This window comes from Equus quagga, chromosome 17, assembly GCF_021613505.1.
Source record: "Equus quagga isolate Etosha38 chromosome 17, UCLA_HA_Equagga_1.0, whole genome shotgun sequence".
NCBI lineage: Eukaryota > Metazoa > Chordata > Mammalia > Perissodactyla > Equidae > Equus > Equus quagga.
In genome coordinates, this window is record NC_060283.1 from 13,247,994 (window position 1) to 13,264,366 (window position 16,373).

A 16,373-nucleotide genomic window follows, 5' to 3' on the forward strand; every position below is an offset into this window, starting at 1 on the left:
AGTGGGTCACACAGAAGAACTCACAACTATACACAACTATGTACTGGGCCTTTGGCGGCGGATGGGGGAAGAAGAAGAAAAAAAGGAAGAAGATTGGCAACAGATGTTGGCTTAGGGCTAATCTTCCCTTGCAAAAAAAAAGTAATCATTAGCAAAAGTGAAAATTTCTTAAAAAAAGTAAAATAGGGATAATAAGGACTAGCTTCTTCATGTGCTTAGAAAAATGCTTGGCACCTAGGAAGTCACCAATAATTATTATTATTTTAATTTCTAGCTTGCATACTTAAGAATGGTTATTTCTGAATGTCATTTCAGGAGACTTTGCCCTCACACTTTACATATTTCCTGATTAAATTTTCTTTTTTTTTTTTTTATTTTTTTGCAGGGAAAAGTTCACCCTGAGCTAACATCTGCTGCTAGTCTTCCTTTTTTCTTTTTTTTCCCTCCCCAAGGCCCCAGTACATGGTTGTATATCCTAGTTCTAAGACATTCTAGTTCTTCTATGTGAGGTGCCACAGCATGGCAACTGACAGACAGGTAATGTGGTTCTGTGACCAGGAAATGAACCCTGGCTGCTGAAGTGGTCAGAGTGGCAAACTTTAACCACTAGGCCATCAGAGCTGGCACTAATTATTATTACTGTTGACGAAACTGACCATTTGGAATTTAGAAAACTATCATCATTGCCTACGGAATAGCAACTCCACAGGTAATCCGCTTAAAACTAGTAAACAGACCAAATTCTCACTGTCCTCAATCCTCATCACTCATCATTTCTACATCTTGCTGATTTATACATAGTTCTTCATACCATGCTCCATGATTTTGCTTAATATCAAGGAGGATGGATTTGAGAGTAGGGCCAAACTCAATGATAGTGGGAACTGTGTTTGGGTACAAATAAGGGAAGCCAGCAGTATGCATGGCCACCAATGAACCTTTTGAATCAAACACTGGGGAGCCAGAAGACCCCCAAAAAAAAGAGGTCTCATAGGTAATCACATCACAGTTGTTAACTACTTCCTGGAAACTACTTTGAGTGAACATATGGATCCACTCCCTAGCATAATCACAACCCTGTGCTTCTCTAGCCTGAAGATTTTCCTGACATTTCTCTACTCGCTGACCTTGAGGGATCACAGCACATGCATCAGTAGACTTTGCCTCTCCATTTGGGTGGCCAATAATATACAGCAGCCCACTAAGAGGTGCGGGAGAAATTCCATTATACAGTCCCGAAGGTACTTTCTGTCCATTTTCCTTCAGTTTCAGAACAGCATAATCAAGAGTTTCATCAGATATCTCAAACCAAGGTTCAACAAAAAAGCAATTCTCTTCTTTTTCTGGGAGCCCTTCATAACCAAATGTCACTCTCACACACTGACCAACTATGTCTGCCCACTTACTTGGCTCTATACCTTGTCCCACAATGTTATTTATTACATGTCGACAAGTGAAAATGAACAACCCTCTAAAAACAAAGCAGGTGGCAGAACCCATATTTCCATTGTTGTCCCAGGATATGTACCCAATTGAGTTACTGAGATGAGAAAGAAGTTTGTGTACTTTAACCAGAGTAGAGTTTTTTGTCAGTTTCCCAAAGTTTGTTTTATGCAATTTAAATAATGAAGTTTTCCCCTTTATTTTTTTCATTTCTTTCTCAAAATTTTCTCTGATTTTTTCACGTTCTCTTTTCAAACTGGGGTACTGGTCCACAATTTCTTCACTCAACACACAAATGTTTATTTCCTCTAACTCAGGATTCAGAGCTGCTGCTGCCCTGGAGCCCCTTCTTTTTTCAACCTCGATCTGAAAGAGCTTGCCTTCTAAGTCATCAACAGGCTGTGTGTTTTCTAAAATGGAGTCCAAGTTTCTAATGAGTTTCCAATCATCATTCTCCAGACAGGAAAGAAACCTGCCATCCTTGCACAGAGCATCCTTGATGGTTTCTCCTTTGAAAGCATAGATGCAGAGTTTGCACCCTTCTTTGTGAAGTTCCCCGCGTTTGACAATCCTTTTTTTCCTCTTCCCAATTGCATGAATATAAAATTTGACACAGTCAGTAGATACCTCGTCATGCCGGCCAAATACCTGGTTCTCTTCTTTCTGCTTACTTTGGGCAAATGTAAGTACCACGTGACAGTTTTCCGGAAAACAACTGAGAGGCATTCCCAGGTTTATATATCCTTCAATTCCTTCTGTGCCTCGCACCAGCATTTCTTTGCCTTGCTGAGTTTCTATCTCTTCTTTGACAGCCTTAAGAGTGTTGAGTGCCACGTATAAGCTATCCCTCTCATTATGTGTGAGCTCGTGTTTCATCTTTTTGTTTTTCTTGTGATTTACATCCAAGGTAACATAAATTGTCTTATTTAGGGGCACAGTCTGGTCTTTGGGTCCTTGAGCCTGGGTGTTAGAGATATCTTTTGGACCTTTTCTAGAGCCCGTCTTCATTTGAGAAATACTGGAATTATTCTGTTCTTTTTTATTGACCTAAAAATAAATGTTAAATACTTTAAAACTCTGAATGCAACTCTAGTTTTTTGTTTCTGTTTTTAGTACATAATTCAAAAAATTTCTATAGGAAACTCAGAACCAATCTCAAAAGGCCAGTGAATACAAAGAAATCAGAGTTTGAGTTGGGATTCAAAATATAAGGTGAGTTTCCTGTCCCATCAGTCAGATAAGCTCTTCATACTGCCACACTAGTGCATTTTTCTGGGAAATGAGGAAAGAAATAACTTTTTTTCAACTGCATCAAAAACAGAGATGCTTAAAAGTCTGCCAGCTCTCTTACAGTGTTATTTCAGGTCTTGTTTACTATTTTCAGCTGTATAGTTTTTATTTTTTTCTGAGCATAGTGATGGATTGCACCAAAAATGTCTTCTTAAAGCTCCAAACTCGGCAAGAATAAGTTATCGGGATTTATTATGCATTAAATGTTAAAAAAAACCATGATTAGTTAACTAATCATTTGGTCGTAATAATATAGTTATTTATAATAAAAACTTTGATTCACCTGGCATCTATCATGAAAAGAGTGCAAATTATTTCCTCTATTATATCAATTAATTCCTAAATCCTAGGAAATGAGGAGGAACAAATATGGCCTCTCGGTCCTTTTGGTGGAGAAACGGAAGCACAGAAAGTTCTCCCTGTAAGTGCCTTTTCTGGGGTCACATAATAACCAATGAATGAAGTGAATATCAGAACTCCAATACCTAGTCTAGTATTTCTTCCATTAGACTATATATTCTTTTTGTAAATTTTCTATCATTGATTCCCATTATCATAGGGCATTATCTTAAAAATCAGGGGTGGGGGAGGGGAGAGGAATTACGTAAGGAGAATTAATAAAATAGCAGAAATTCAATGAAAAATTAAGAGCATCTGATTCCTATATTTAAAAGATACATTTTACCCAAGTCAGATTCATCATGGCAGGGGTGCCAACAGATATGGGTTCATATGCCAGCGATGCCACTTGCTGGTAATGGAATAATAATGCCAGGATTATTGTACAGATTAAGTATAACATCACATGTGACAATGCCTGGCACAATGACCTGCACATTATACGTTAATTTTTACTTTCCTTCTTTGTAATGGTATTAATATTCTGGATCAAAAAAAAGGAATGTAACATAATACAAATTTACTCTGGGACTTCATACAAAGTCTCAAAGAGTACCCCTTCAGCCTAATGCTGCCAAAACATCCAAAAATGCTGTCATACACCCCATCAGAACAATGTAATGGATTTCCAACTATTCAAAGGATTCTTGGGCGGATATGGACACTTTCAAAAGGGGATCTGGTGTAGTACCTGATTATTAGCTCCCTCTGTTGTGGAACAGAATAGAGAAAAACAGAATTAGACTTCTCTTGGCTTTTCTAGATATTTGGATGTTTTAGTTAAAACCAGGGTCAAAGAAAAGTTAAAGGCTTTTAAGTTGCATTCTCAAATGTTCACCATTTCTCAGACTCCTTGATAAATTCAAGGAGCATTTTAGACTCAGAAAAGGATGTGATGGTTTGATATGATAACAAAGCCCAGTTAATAGAAAGAGCTCCGACTTAATGTCAGTAAATAAACTTAAGTCCAAGACTTCACTCCACTTCTGCCTTAAGCAACAACTCACTTCTCTTCTCTTCTTATAAACAAATTGAGGATAATAAAATCCTTCCTGACTGCCTAACAAGGTTACAGTAAGAGTAAACATTTAAAAAATTGTTTTATAAACTGTAAAGCACTATATAAATGTAGGTTATTATTGTTATCAAATAGATCAGCCATATTTGGGATGGTATATATTTTCATGCTTTGAAATAGCATTGATTTTGTCTTATTACATAGTTTAATACATTATATTTGATATTTTGCAGTTGTTCAGGAAATGTTACAATAGCTTTTTTTGTGCATGTGAGGAAGATCGACGCTAAGCTAACATCTGTTGTCAATCTTCCTCTTTTTGCTTGAGAAAGATTGCCATTGAGCTAACATCTATGCCAATCTTCCTCTATTTTATGTGGGATGTTGCCACAGTGTAGCTTGACAAGCGATACTATGTCTGCACCTGGGATCTGAACCTGCAAACCTAGGGCCGCCAAAGCGGAGTGCAAGAACTCAACCACTACGCCACTGGGCCAGCCCCCACAATAGCTTTTTATTAAAGGCTGCTTTGATATGGCCAAGATTTTTACTAAAACTCCTCCCCGCCACCACCTCCCAAAATAGAAAGAATAAAATGGATGAGAAACTTACTTAACATTCCCCACATACAATGAGATAATTTCTTGACAGGAAGAACTATGAATCAATGTGAAGGATGGCTAAGTCTAATATCAAGATATTCTATAAATTGTTACAAACATACCTGAGAAAAATAGTTATCAATTTTCATATTACTCTTTTCATCAAATGGGATCTTCTGTGACCTGCGCTTCTTAGGGCTCATGATGGCTTGAAGACGAATAGACAGTTCAGCTGAAATACTAATTTCAAAGAGGTTCAAGTTACAGTAGTATCTTCATAGCTATTCTTAATTGTACAGAGGATAAGATTAACAGGGACCCCATAGCCCACCTTTTCCTTCAGCTCCAGCTTTGCTCTCCTCAGAGATGTTAACTGAGCAAGTAGACAGTTTTTCTATCAACTACAATCACCCCAACAATAAAAGCTCCCTTTTATAGAGCACTATACTAAATACTTTACAAAAATTATCTCTAATCGCCCATGCCCACAGATACTATGCAAAGCAGGTATAGCTGCATTTTGTAGATGGGGAAAGTGTAACTCAGAGAATGTAGATGACCTGCCCAAGACCAGAGCTACACGGCAGAGATGGAATTCAAATGCAGGTATAAATACCCGACAGAAGGGTTTGCAGTTGGAGAACTCAAAAGCGTGTTCTAGTTACATTGATGTTAAAATCTAGCCTCCGTTTAAGATGGAGATAGTACAATTGCAGGGAAACAGATGGAAAAGGAACTGGGTGATACCATGAAGATAAATCAAAATGACAGCTTGCCCTCTATCTTTCCTCTGATGTCTCCCCAGAAGAAAATGAACAATGTAAATAAAATAGTGAAATCCTCAATAGTGATAAATACCACTAGAAGGAAAACCACAGAGGGCAGCAGCTGTCTATGTTCAGTATCTCAGTATCTAACACAACGTGTGGCACACGGCAGGCCCTCAATAAAGATACATTTGTAAAGATACATTCAATGAATGAATGGAGTATGCATATGATGTACTATGCCCGGTTCTCAGTGCTCTTCATAAACTACTTCACATACTTCTTACAGCCCTGTGAGATAGACATTATTAGTCCCATTTTACTAATAAAGAACTTGAACACTTAGGGAAATTAAACTATTTACTCAAGGTCACAAAGCCCCAGAAAGTATACTTTTAATGACTTTTGATTATGAACATTTTCAAATATTAAAAAAAAACAAATAGTATAATGAACTTCCCTATACTTATCACAGTTAATAATTGCTCATTTTTTGCAAATTTGTGTCTTTTTATTTTACTAGACTATTTTACAGTTAGAGACATCATAATATTTTAACCCTAATTATAATCTTCCATCTCTAAAAATTTAAGACTTTTTCTTAAAGAATTATACCACTAATTTATTCAGAACAAGATTTAATTGAAGTAGACAAGTTGTCTTTAATTAGTATGGCTCTTAAGTCTCTTATTCTAGAAAAAGCATTGATTTGTTGAAGGGAACAGAGAAGTTGTAGAATGTTCACCTTCTGGGTTGCTTTTTGATGTTTTTTTAATTTATGCTCTGGCCCCTGTATTTCTTGTCAAGTAGAAATTATCTAAAGACTATGTTTATTCTCTTAACCATTTCACTACAGAGCAGGAAACCTGGCTTCATCATTTACCAGTAATATGCTAGCTAGGAAACTCACTTCAGCCTTTCTGAGCCTTTGTGTTCTCTTTGCAAAATGAGGCAATGATTCTAAATGAGAGAATGAATAAGAAAGTGCTGTATCCATGTTTGTTTTCATAATACCATCTGGGTTCAAATACCAGGCTACCATTTACTATCTTCACTCTCTGCCTCATTCTCCACACCTCCAAGATGGAAGCAGCAACAGAATCAGCCTCTGTTGTTGTGAAGATTAAAAAATATAAAGCATGTAAAGCCTTTAGAACAAGGCCTAGCACATGACAGATTGCCCAGTAAATATTGCTGCTGTTAGTATTATCAACAACAATATCCTTACCACTGGCATACCTTTTTTTTTTAAGCTTTTTGGTGAGGAAGATTGACCCTAAGCTAACATCTGTTGCCAATCTTCCTCGTTTTTTTTCTCCCCAAAGCCCCAAAGTTGTAAGTCCTGCTAGTTCTTCTATGTAGGATGCCACCACAGCATGGCTTGATGAGCCCTGTGTAGGTCCATGCCCAGGATCCGAACCAGGGAAGCCAGGCAACCAAAGTGAAGCACATGAACTTAACCACTACACCACCAGGCTGGCCCCAGGGGTACTTTTTAAGGAGCAGAGAACTTGGGGAAACAAAAATAGATACATAAAATTAAGGAGCTGGGCTATGTTGAGAGATCCTTGAAGGCAGGAACTTACTGCCTAACAACAAAGAGAATTTGGGGGTTCAGTGGGTCTGTTGATGGTGACCCATCCTATGGAATTGAGAGAGGCCTCAGATGCTTTAAGAGTGATTATTACACATGGACCAAAAAAGGAATATAAAGTGGGCAGAAACGAATGTGAATTTTGCACTCCACTGGAATGAACTAGAGCAATCACAGTGGAGAGGAGCAAGAGGGTAAGAAACTAATACCCCAATACCCTCCTCCAACACGGTTTCCAGCATCCAGTCTGAACCATGTTCCATCAAAACGTGAAGTGTACTATCCTACTCCAAGTTCTGTTTTATAGCTGGAGAAGCAGAGGCTCTGTGACCTGAGGGCCTTGCCCTATGTCCTACAGTAAAGAGATAAGGCAATACACTTGTCCTATCTCAGTTTCCAGCCCACCCAAAGGCTCCCCCTTGGAATTCTTCTCCCCATCAAATCCCACCCTCTCTCTCTCTCTCTCCCCCCCTCCTGTCTGTCCGCCTCCCTCTCTCTGCTTCCTTCTCTTTCCCCCTCCTCTGTCCTCCTCCTTTCTCTCCTCCTCCCTCTCCTCCTCCTACAATGCCCTCTCCCTCTCTTTTCTCTCCCTCCTCTCTCCTCTCAGGCACTCCCAAGCCTGAGCTGAACCAAGCTGTTGAGGGATCAGAGGGATCCCGACCGACCCTAGACTTCCTCCAAACCTACCACCCCGCTCCCCTCAGCACACAGAGTGACAACAAGCAGCCACTGAAATAAAACCTGTGCCTTCTTGTCCCCCCAGGTGGGCCGCGCCCCCTGGCCCAGACCTCGGAGCGCCCCCCCCCCCCCCCCCCCCCCCCCCCCCCGCCCGCCGCAGCCCCTTCCTTACCCTTCCAGCCCCGAAGGCTCCCGCGCACCTGTTCGGCGCTCACCTACTCCGCTGCGCACCTCGCCCGCCACAGCACCCGGGACTCGAACCCAGCGACCAACCGAGGTCAGTTCTTGTTAGAGGAAGTGAAGGCCTCTGAGCTCCTCCGAAAACAGCCTGCCAAGGAGGGCGCGCCCACGTCAGATCCTACTGCGAGAAGGGGAAAGGCGGGGCTAAGGGTTGAAAAAATTTCCCGCCTTTTGGGAACTGCTGTGCATCAGGCCCTTTCGTTACTTTCGCTTTCATATTATCCACCCGACTTCTTCCAGCCTAAGCCTCCCACCCACCTCTGCCCACCACCATCTCTCTTGGTCCTTTATTTTCCACCCCTTCTTCACCAGCCTGAGGTTTTTCTGCACAATGCCCTGCCAATGAATTTTCCCCAAACTCCAGGTCAGCCCCAGGAACAAAGGAGTAACTCACCTAAGAGGACAATCTGTCCCAAACCGAGCTGTCACCCGCCTGCACTTGAAAATTCGAGGGAACCTTTCGCTTCAGCCGGGGACTCTGCGCTCTGGGGCAGCAACCTACGGAATGGGGCATCTGACCAATGACAGACAGATCATGGTATAGCAACACGCCTACGACGGAAGGCGATTGGCCGCGCGCTACCCAGCGAGCGGCGCGCGGACAAAGGTGAGCGCAGAGCCATCGCGTCCGCTAGTGGAAGCAAATGCCCGGGCTGCGAGTAGAGGGGAGCCCGCCGCTGTCCCTCCCTAATCAGGATCATGCCCCATTACTCCATTGCTCACTGCCATCAATGCCTGCTTCATCTTTCTTTGATTCCTTAGTCCCAAATTCGAGAGTTCCAGTGAGGGGTGGGTCGCGGTGGGCTGGGCTTGAGAGACGCGGGAGCAGGAGGCCCGAGAGCAGAAGGAGCGAGAACGTTGGAAGCGGGCCCCTCCAGGAGCCCCAGCCCCACGCACGGGAACCCGCTGTGGAAGTGGGGCGGGAGGATGGTGGAGGAGACACGTCACCTGCTCCAGCGCACAGGAGGCACTGCGGGTGGGTGGGTGGGTAGGAGAGGGCTTGGACGACTCGGGCTCTTCCCCGGAGGCAGTATTCCCAGCAGTTGGGACACCCCCACGAGTATGACAATCAGGAAGAAGCCGCGAATGCAGGCGGTGGGAGTGGACGACCTTGTCATATATTGATTCTCCAAATGTCCAATATGTGGAGAAGTTTACAATCCGGATGAAGACGACAATATGGACTCCAGGAAGATGCATCTCAAAGCTGACAATCAAAGAACTCCATGGGAAGGGGCTTGCAAAGGCAGCCAGCTGTTTAAGGATCTGCATCAAGAGCAATGTGCAAGTATTTCATGCTGTGTCAGAGAAGGGATCAAGGTCACAATGGTGGCAGCTCTTATGCAATTGACAGAAGAAGATGATGTATATAAAGTGATAGGGTTGAAAAGTGTGTTGGTAACTACAATACAGGTGGCACTTCGGGGGAACCGGCCTTAATATCCATACAAGACATCCAAAGTAGCTAAAATTACTGCTTCCTCTTCTGTGGGTTCTCTAGGGTTTGGCTAGAGAAATCTTTAAAAAGTCAACAACAACAGTAAATTATAGGTACGTTTCATCGCTTTTCATTCTCCGAAAATACGGAGAGGTTTCTACGCCCCTGAGAGTAGTGCATGCAACAATCACCAAGGAATTAGGATTTGGCTGATTCTGTTTTTCATTATGGATTCTGAAGCAGTAAAAGTTTCAGTGACAAGCAAAGGGTGGCAAAGAATACTGGGATTGAAAAGTGCCCAACAGTCTGAGCCATCCTGTTTTGGAGAGCTAGCTTGGTGACTCCCAAACCTGGACAGCATCTTGCCATCTCCACCTGACTTCATAGCCTTTGACAGGCTTTTGAGATACTGCCTGGAAATTAAGAAATGGACCTTAGAAAGCTATGAAGAAGAGTGAAGTTGTCCTTTTTGGAACAAACACAGGCATTGTTGAGGCCACTGCATGTGGAGACAGTATTGAATAAGAAGACTTACAATGACAGAATAAACACAAGTTGTTAGTCCACTGAGAATGTTTGTGCCGACCTGAAGTGTTTTCTGTGGCTTTTCCCTCTCCATTCTTCCTTTCTTCCTTCCTTCCTTCTTTTTTTTTTTTTTTTGCCTTTTGTACATTTCAATATATAAACAAAGTAGTGATTTAACAGACAATAGGCTTAACAGCACTTTCTAAAACATGGATGTTAAGAATTCAACATACTGATAGATTTTGTTTATTGAAATAGTGCACAGAAGATTAAATAAAGTTACTATTACAGAGGATATAAAATGTGTTCCTCTAACATCTATGCAACAAAATCTACTAGGTAGCAAGATATCTATCATGTTTTTTCTTAAATCTTTATATAATTTTGTATAATTTTAATCATCCTTATATTAAAAACATTTCTGGCTTGCTAAGTTATTTTTTAGCTTATTGGTGAAAGGGTATAAAATAAATAATTCTTAAACCTTAAATATATTTGCAATAAAATATATTTTGGTTTAAGGTAATAGGACAATAAACTTTTTTGGTGAAAGATTACTGTCACACTTTTTCCTCATCATCCCTACATCTTTGGCATTTTCTTGATTTATATTACTAAAGTTCCTTATCTTTAAAACAAAAGACTAAGATTAACATATTTTTCTGTAGCAAACTTTGGTTATTGTTTTTTTCTTCAAATTTCAGACAAAATGAAGTCAATTTCAAGTTACAAAACATAGCTAGTGAGACCAAAAATGAAATAAAATTCACATTCTCAAGACCATCAACCAAATAAGTTGTAAAAAGCTATTTTGACCATTAAACTTATTTATTTAATCTGACTTCTTTTGTCTTCTAAAGACCAAAGTTCTTATAATTACTATGAAACTCCCATTCTAAGAAAATGGTTTGGGTTCCTTGTCAATGTTTTATCAAAAAGGCTATTTCAAAATTCTTAGACTAGGTCTCCAGAGGATATGTCTTTTCCAATATTAGCTCCAAAGTATTTTTTCTTCCATATTTAATTTGCAGTCAGTAAATAGTTTTTTGGGAGGAAAACTTCTTCCTTGATTGGAAGAAATTAATTTTTACATGCAAGGTAAATATATAATCTGTATCTTTAAAAAATCGCCCTGGTGAGAAACTCTGGTTTGGATCATCTTTAAAGTCAATTGCTAACTAGGCACTTTACAAATTTTAAATCATCACAACACCTCTGCAAAGTGGGGACAATTTTTATCACCCCTATTTTTCAGAGGAGGAACCTGGCCTCATGATTTTAGCCTCTAGGAATTTATTGTTAGATCAGTCTCTGTGATCCAACCCACCTCAGGTCTTCCTCACCTCAGCTCTTCCCCGCTCCGCCTCCTCCGCATCTTGCCGACCTCACCAGCTTCTCCCTGATCCTCTCGCGGCGCCCATGGAGCTCCTCGACTCGCAGCTCCGAGGTATGACACCGGCGCGGGCAGCCCTATTCCGGGACAGTCTCTGCCAAGCGAGCGGAGCCCCTGTGAACCTCACCCAGCGAGGGCGCGTCTTCACCACGAGCGGAGTCTTGCGCGCCGCCTGCAGATGGAGCCAGAGGATGAACCGGTACAGGGCGCGGGGGCGGAGCCGGAGCTAGGATTGACATCCTTCATACCCAATGGCAGCACGATAGGGAGATAGTTTACCCAATCTTCAGTTTTCTGGGGCAGAGCTTGCAGCGCTTAGGAGACTATTTCCCTCGCTGAGCGTTGGAGAGGTGGGAGAGGTTAGAAGAGATCTGTAAAGTTGCGGAGCTGGTCGTTCTCTCATGTGCTCCTCCGAGATCCATCTGTTGGTCTTAAGGTACTAGAACTGAGGTTAGCTTGGCTTGTTGGGGCTGCCTCACTGCCCCTTTAGTTTGCTAATGATCTGCTTCACCTTCCCTGGCAGTCTCAAATGCCCTTTTCTCCCTCACTCGTGATCCCCTGCATTGTTGTAAAACTGTAAAGGGATTCTTGGCGCAAGGCTAAGGAGTATGCTATTATTAATTCAGCTACCAAATATTTCTGGCCCTGAAAAGGGGAAAGCAGGCTGGACCCTTAAATATATTCTAAGTTATATAGTTTTCTTTTGTAAATCAATGTATTACCTATTAGGAAGTTTAATTCCTTTACCTTAGGTTTCCTCCCTAGCCTTTTTATAGCAGCAGCCACAGCAAAAGCCCACTGCTATGCCCGAGCCAATTGCAGACTCTTTCTGTTCCCTGAAGCTTAGCAATTAATTTCTTTACCCACCCTCTCCTCTTTTGCTGGCAATTGGGGGAAGTGATTCAGCCACGTGGTTCAACCAGATGGTTAAACAGACCAGAATCATTAGCCAGATTTCATTTTGAGTGGCTGTGTTTTAGTTTTACTTTAACTGTATAAGTGACCTTCACAATAAACAACAACAACAACAAAACAGGCTGAAACCAATGTGTTTGATGTGGATGGATGGGCATGTCATCTCACCAGCAAGGTGCGGACCAGCCTCTGGTTTTCTCTTCTCGGCTGCCCTTTGCAAGGTCAGATGAAGCCCAGGATGACAAAGCAGCAAAGACAGAAAGGAAAGTGATGGAGAAGCGCCACAGTGGGGCCTCATCTTTAATGATTTGTATGGTCCCAATACAAGTATCTGTTGGAGTAGAAGTCCTGTGCATATGCTGTATGAGAGAGCTGTTACTCATATCTCATTGACTTTGTCTGAGAATGATAAACCTAAATTCTTCTTTTTAAAAACATTATTCATTCTTTTTGGGGGAACTTTTATATGTGTGCCAAGTATAGTGTTAAGAAGGGCTATAAAAAGGAATGTAACGTTGTCCTCACCATCCAATAAGTTACAATGTAGTAAATGAGAAAGACAAGTAAAAGGAAATTATAACTCATGGGCTGTAATACAGAAATAAATAGGATGCAGCGGTGGCATGAAGAGGGTTTCAAGGATGCTAGCACAGAGGTGGTGACATTTGAGCTATAGATCCCAAATTCAGATGTGCTTACTGTCACAAAATCCAAGGGTCTATGTATCTGAGTCCCGCAAATCCCAATGATAAGCTATACCTAAAATTTCATTGGAGAGTGCCTCTTACTATAACCACTTAGAACCACGGTTTGTCTGGCCCATCTGGTTGGACCCATCTTTGGTTCAGAGGGATGGGGCAGAGATCATATGGCAGCCAAGCTCAAGCAGTGGCATATGACCAGGTTTCCAGGATTGGCACTGAGAAGGGCAGGCTTCAATTGCCTACTATTAAAAAAAAATAAGTTTGAAGATCTGATTCACCCAATTAGGAGCTTCCATGAATAATCTTAAGTGGAGATTTAGTTGCAGCAGCAGGATTAAGTGATTTGAAACCTTTTATCTGTGTGATTGTAGCAGGGGCAGTACTGGGCTCCCAGGATTCATCATGAGGGCCCACAGCTTTATGAAAATGTTTAAAGGTTTCCTTTTGGTTAAAGCTATACCTCACCTTTTGTTGTGCGATTGCTCCTTTCAGTTTCAGTAAGTACTGAAACAGGAAATGTCAGTATACGTGGTGTGGTAGAGAAATGAGTCGTCTAATACTGAGAGTAGATTTCCTATTACTCAGGTAGTGATTAAGAAAGAAGGCTTGTCTCTTGAATAAGCACTTTGGGACCTTGAATTGGCTTATAAGTAAATAATTATAATACAACATATGTCTCACATATTAGTATTGGATAGAAGAATATGGTCACATTTTCCTCAGTAAGTCTACCTCTCTGCCGTCTTTATGGATCTCCTTTGTCAATAAAAGTTCCCGTAAATGCAACCGGAAGGCATTCCTTGGCACCACCTCGGAAGTTTCTTGGAAAAAAGTCCAAACTGAATATAATCAGCCTCTAGATCTAACCACTAGTTTACAGGAAATACAGAGACTACAGCTACATATTGAATAACATCACAGGGATGACGCAGCAAAGTCTAGAATGTAGAATATTCTTCAGGACAAATATGACCCACTTTTCTTCAATAAATAAATGTCAGGAAAAAATAAAGAGGAAGGGGGAGTTTACACATTAAAAGTGACTTAAGAGACTCATACAACCAAATATGACGTGTGGACTTTTGATTCTGATTTGAAAAACCCAGATGTAAAACAAAAATTAACAGCAAATTTAGGAGTAGTTAGGGAAAGATATACACTGGCTAAAATTATCATTAAATTTTTGTAAGCATGATGACAGCATTGCAGTTCTATTTTACTAAATACTGCTTAACTTTTTGATTGTGGTAGCAGTTACTCAAGTATATACATTTGCCAGAATTCATATACCTGTATTCATATACCAGAATTCATATACCTGCCAAAAAGTATGTATTTTACTGTACATAAGTCCTCACTTAATAAAAGTAGACTTTAAAAAAGAGTAAGGAATGGCCACAGCAAACAATGGACAAAAAAGACCACCCTGAAGGACAAAATCTGGGGCTGTGAAGGACAATGATCAAGGCACTTCCAGCTCCAAAAAGCGGTAACCAAGAGTTGCAGTATGAGCTAACCAAAAATGGTTCCCCCTGCCAGAGCTGAGCATCCTGACAAATCCTGCGCAACAGAATTTGACCACTGCTATGGGATGGTGACTGCTGTAGTTTCCATTCTTCTCTTTTCTGAATAAAAATTTAAGTTCTTGGATTCTGACCATATTCCACTATGGTATATGGGGTGTGTATGTAGTGTGAGGGGGAATGGTCAGATACATCCCTGGACTATGAGGAGCCGCATCCAGATGTGTCAGAGCGAAATGCACATTATCCAGAAATTCTGGACTATTTTGGGAAGTGGGTAAGTGTGCTTTATATGTGAAAAGAAGAGTATATATAGATACTAGAGGGGCCAGATGGGTGGGTCTGTGGTTGACACTACTAGTTTATCCAATATCCATTTTCCCTTTATTCAACAGCAATAGCATTTAGGCTGGGCATCTGATCAGCCAGAATAAAAGCTACATTTCACAGCCTGATTTTCAGCTAAATGAGCTCTGTAACCAAATTGTATACAATGGGTACAAGCAGCCATGATACATGCAGTTTCTGGATGGTATTCTTAAGAGGAAAAGGTGCATTCTTCTTTTGCAGTTTCCTGGCTGTGGTGTATATGTGTTGGCTGGAGGTTTTGCAGCCATCTTGGACTGTGTTGCATGTTGAGGACTGTGGTGTAACCTGATTGAAGACACCCAATATCTTAACATCCCAGAATTCCCACAACCACAGAGTATGTTTAGATTATCAGGTGAGAGATAAATAAACTTCTCTCATTTAAGCTACTATTGTATTTTTGAAATTCAGCAGTTGTTCCTGTATCTTTTGTAATAGACATACAGATCTAGAGTTTCTGAACCAACAATTTCTCTGAGTCAGATTTATGGCTTTTGCACACAGAGACTACCACATATTTGGGCAGTCTAATCAATTAGTAGTTGTTAAGGAGGGTACATCAGAGTGCAAGTAAACAGATTTAACTGAAGGGATTAAGTGCTGGAAAATCTTCAGAATGATAAAAGCAGTGGGATTCAGAAGACCAACACTGGAGTTGCTGGGTTTGAGAATACAGTCTTAGCTGCAAACCAGGAATCAGGAAGCTGGTTGGATAGGAAGCTGTTACAAACGCCTCTCCACACCATCAAAGTGAATGACTAGACATTGCAATGCTGACTCTGGCTGCTGCTATTGCTGTGATTACTCCTGAGTACCCAGGAAGCTGATGACTAGACCTCACTGAATGTGGCCAAAACTACTATCTCCAGATGCTCACTTTTCTATGACTTAGTTTGCCACAAGATGGAGCAAGAAGAAACATGGCCTACATCTTATTTCCATCTTCCAAATAATAGGCAAGTGCCGGGAGCCGCCCACCAGTCAGCTAAGCCTCTACCCAAGGAGAGAGATGAGGGAACGCACGGCGGACCCTCAGAAGCTGGCGGTCAGCCGCTCCTGATCCTACTCATGCTACTAATCTTAGCAATATTGCTCTTGCTGTTCTTTTTCTGTACATGGGATATCTTGGGAAAAATCTCTCCAAGCAGGGGAAAAAAGCTGATGTAACCTGGCCTTCTAGGGAGGGTTCAGGGAAACAACAGCCTGAAGGGAAAAAAACGTTCTGACCCCCTCCTGGAAAGGCGGTGGGGGAGCTTGGACAGCCCTCCAGGAGGAAGCCTTCTAATAATCAGCCTCAAAGGAGAACATTCCCTCCTCAGGTCCTTCTACGAGGCAGATATTATCTTAGGCCTGTTAGGACAGGAGGTAAATGGTGGCACCCACCCAGGAGCAGAGGCATACAAAAACTACCCCTTCCTAAGGCAACTCATGATCCTGACAAAGTTGCAAAGAAATATCGTAATATATTGACACAG

The 16,373-nt window shown here is 41.4% G+C and overlaps 1 protein-coding gene across 7 annotated transcripts; it reads right to left on the reverse strand.

Annotated features, from left to right (window-relative positions):
- Nucleotides 1-526: 526 nt before the first annotated feature.
- On the reverse strand, nt 527-11,485 carry FAM111A (FAM111 trypsin like peptidase A). Of its 7 annotated transcripts, XM_046645021.1 has the most exons (5): nt 11,338-11,485; nt 8,426-8,529; nt 7,964-8,152; nt 4,875-4,992; nt 527-2,490 (listed from the first exon to the last, which is right to left on the reverse strand). In XM_046645021.1, the coding sequence occupies exons 4-5, from the start codon at nt 4,953-4,955 to the stop codon at nt 754-756; spliced, it is 1,818 nt and encodes a 605-aa protein (XP_046500977.1). In that variant the 5' UTR covers nt 4,956-4,992; nt 7,964-8,152; nt 8,426-8,529; nt 11,338-11,485; the 3' UTR covers nt 527-753. The 7 variants fall into 7 exon arrangements, with proteins under 7 accessions (XP_046500977.1, XP_046500976.1, XP_046500979.1 ...); XM_046645020.1 differs by lacking the exon at nt 11,338-11,485 and having other exon boundaries at nt 7,964-8,149; nt 8,426-8,838; XM_046645023.1 differs by lacking the exon at nt 11,338-11,485 and having other exon boundaries at nt 8,007-8,152; nt 8,426-8,838.
- Nucleotides 11,486-16,373: the final 4,888 nt, after the last annotated feature.

Bases quoted from the DNA above. Each gene is read 5' to 3' on its own strand.
- FAM111A (XM_046645021.1), bottom strand. From the start codon at position 4,955: ATGAGCCCTAAGAAGCGCAGGTCACAGAAGATCCCATTTGATGAAAAG. The intron at 2,491-4,874 runs GTATGTTTGTAA...ATTTATTTTTAG, and splicing joins TTGATAACTATTTTTCTCAG to GTCAATAAAAAAGAACAGAA.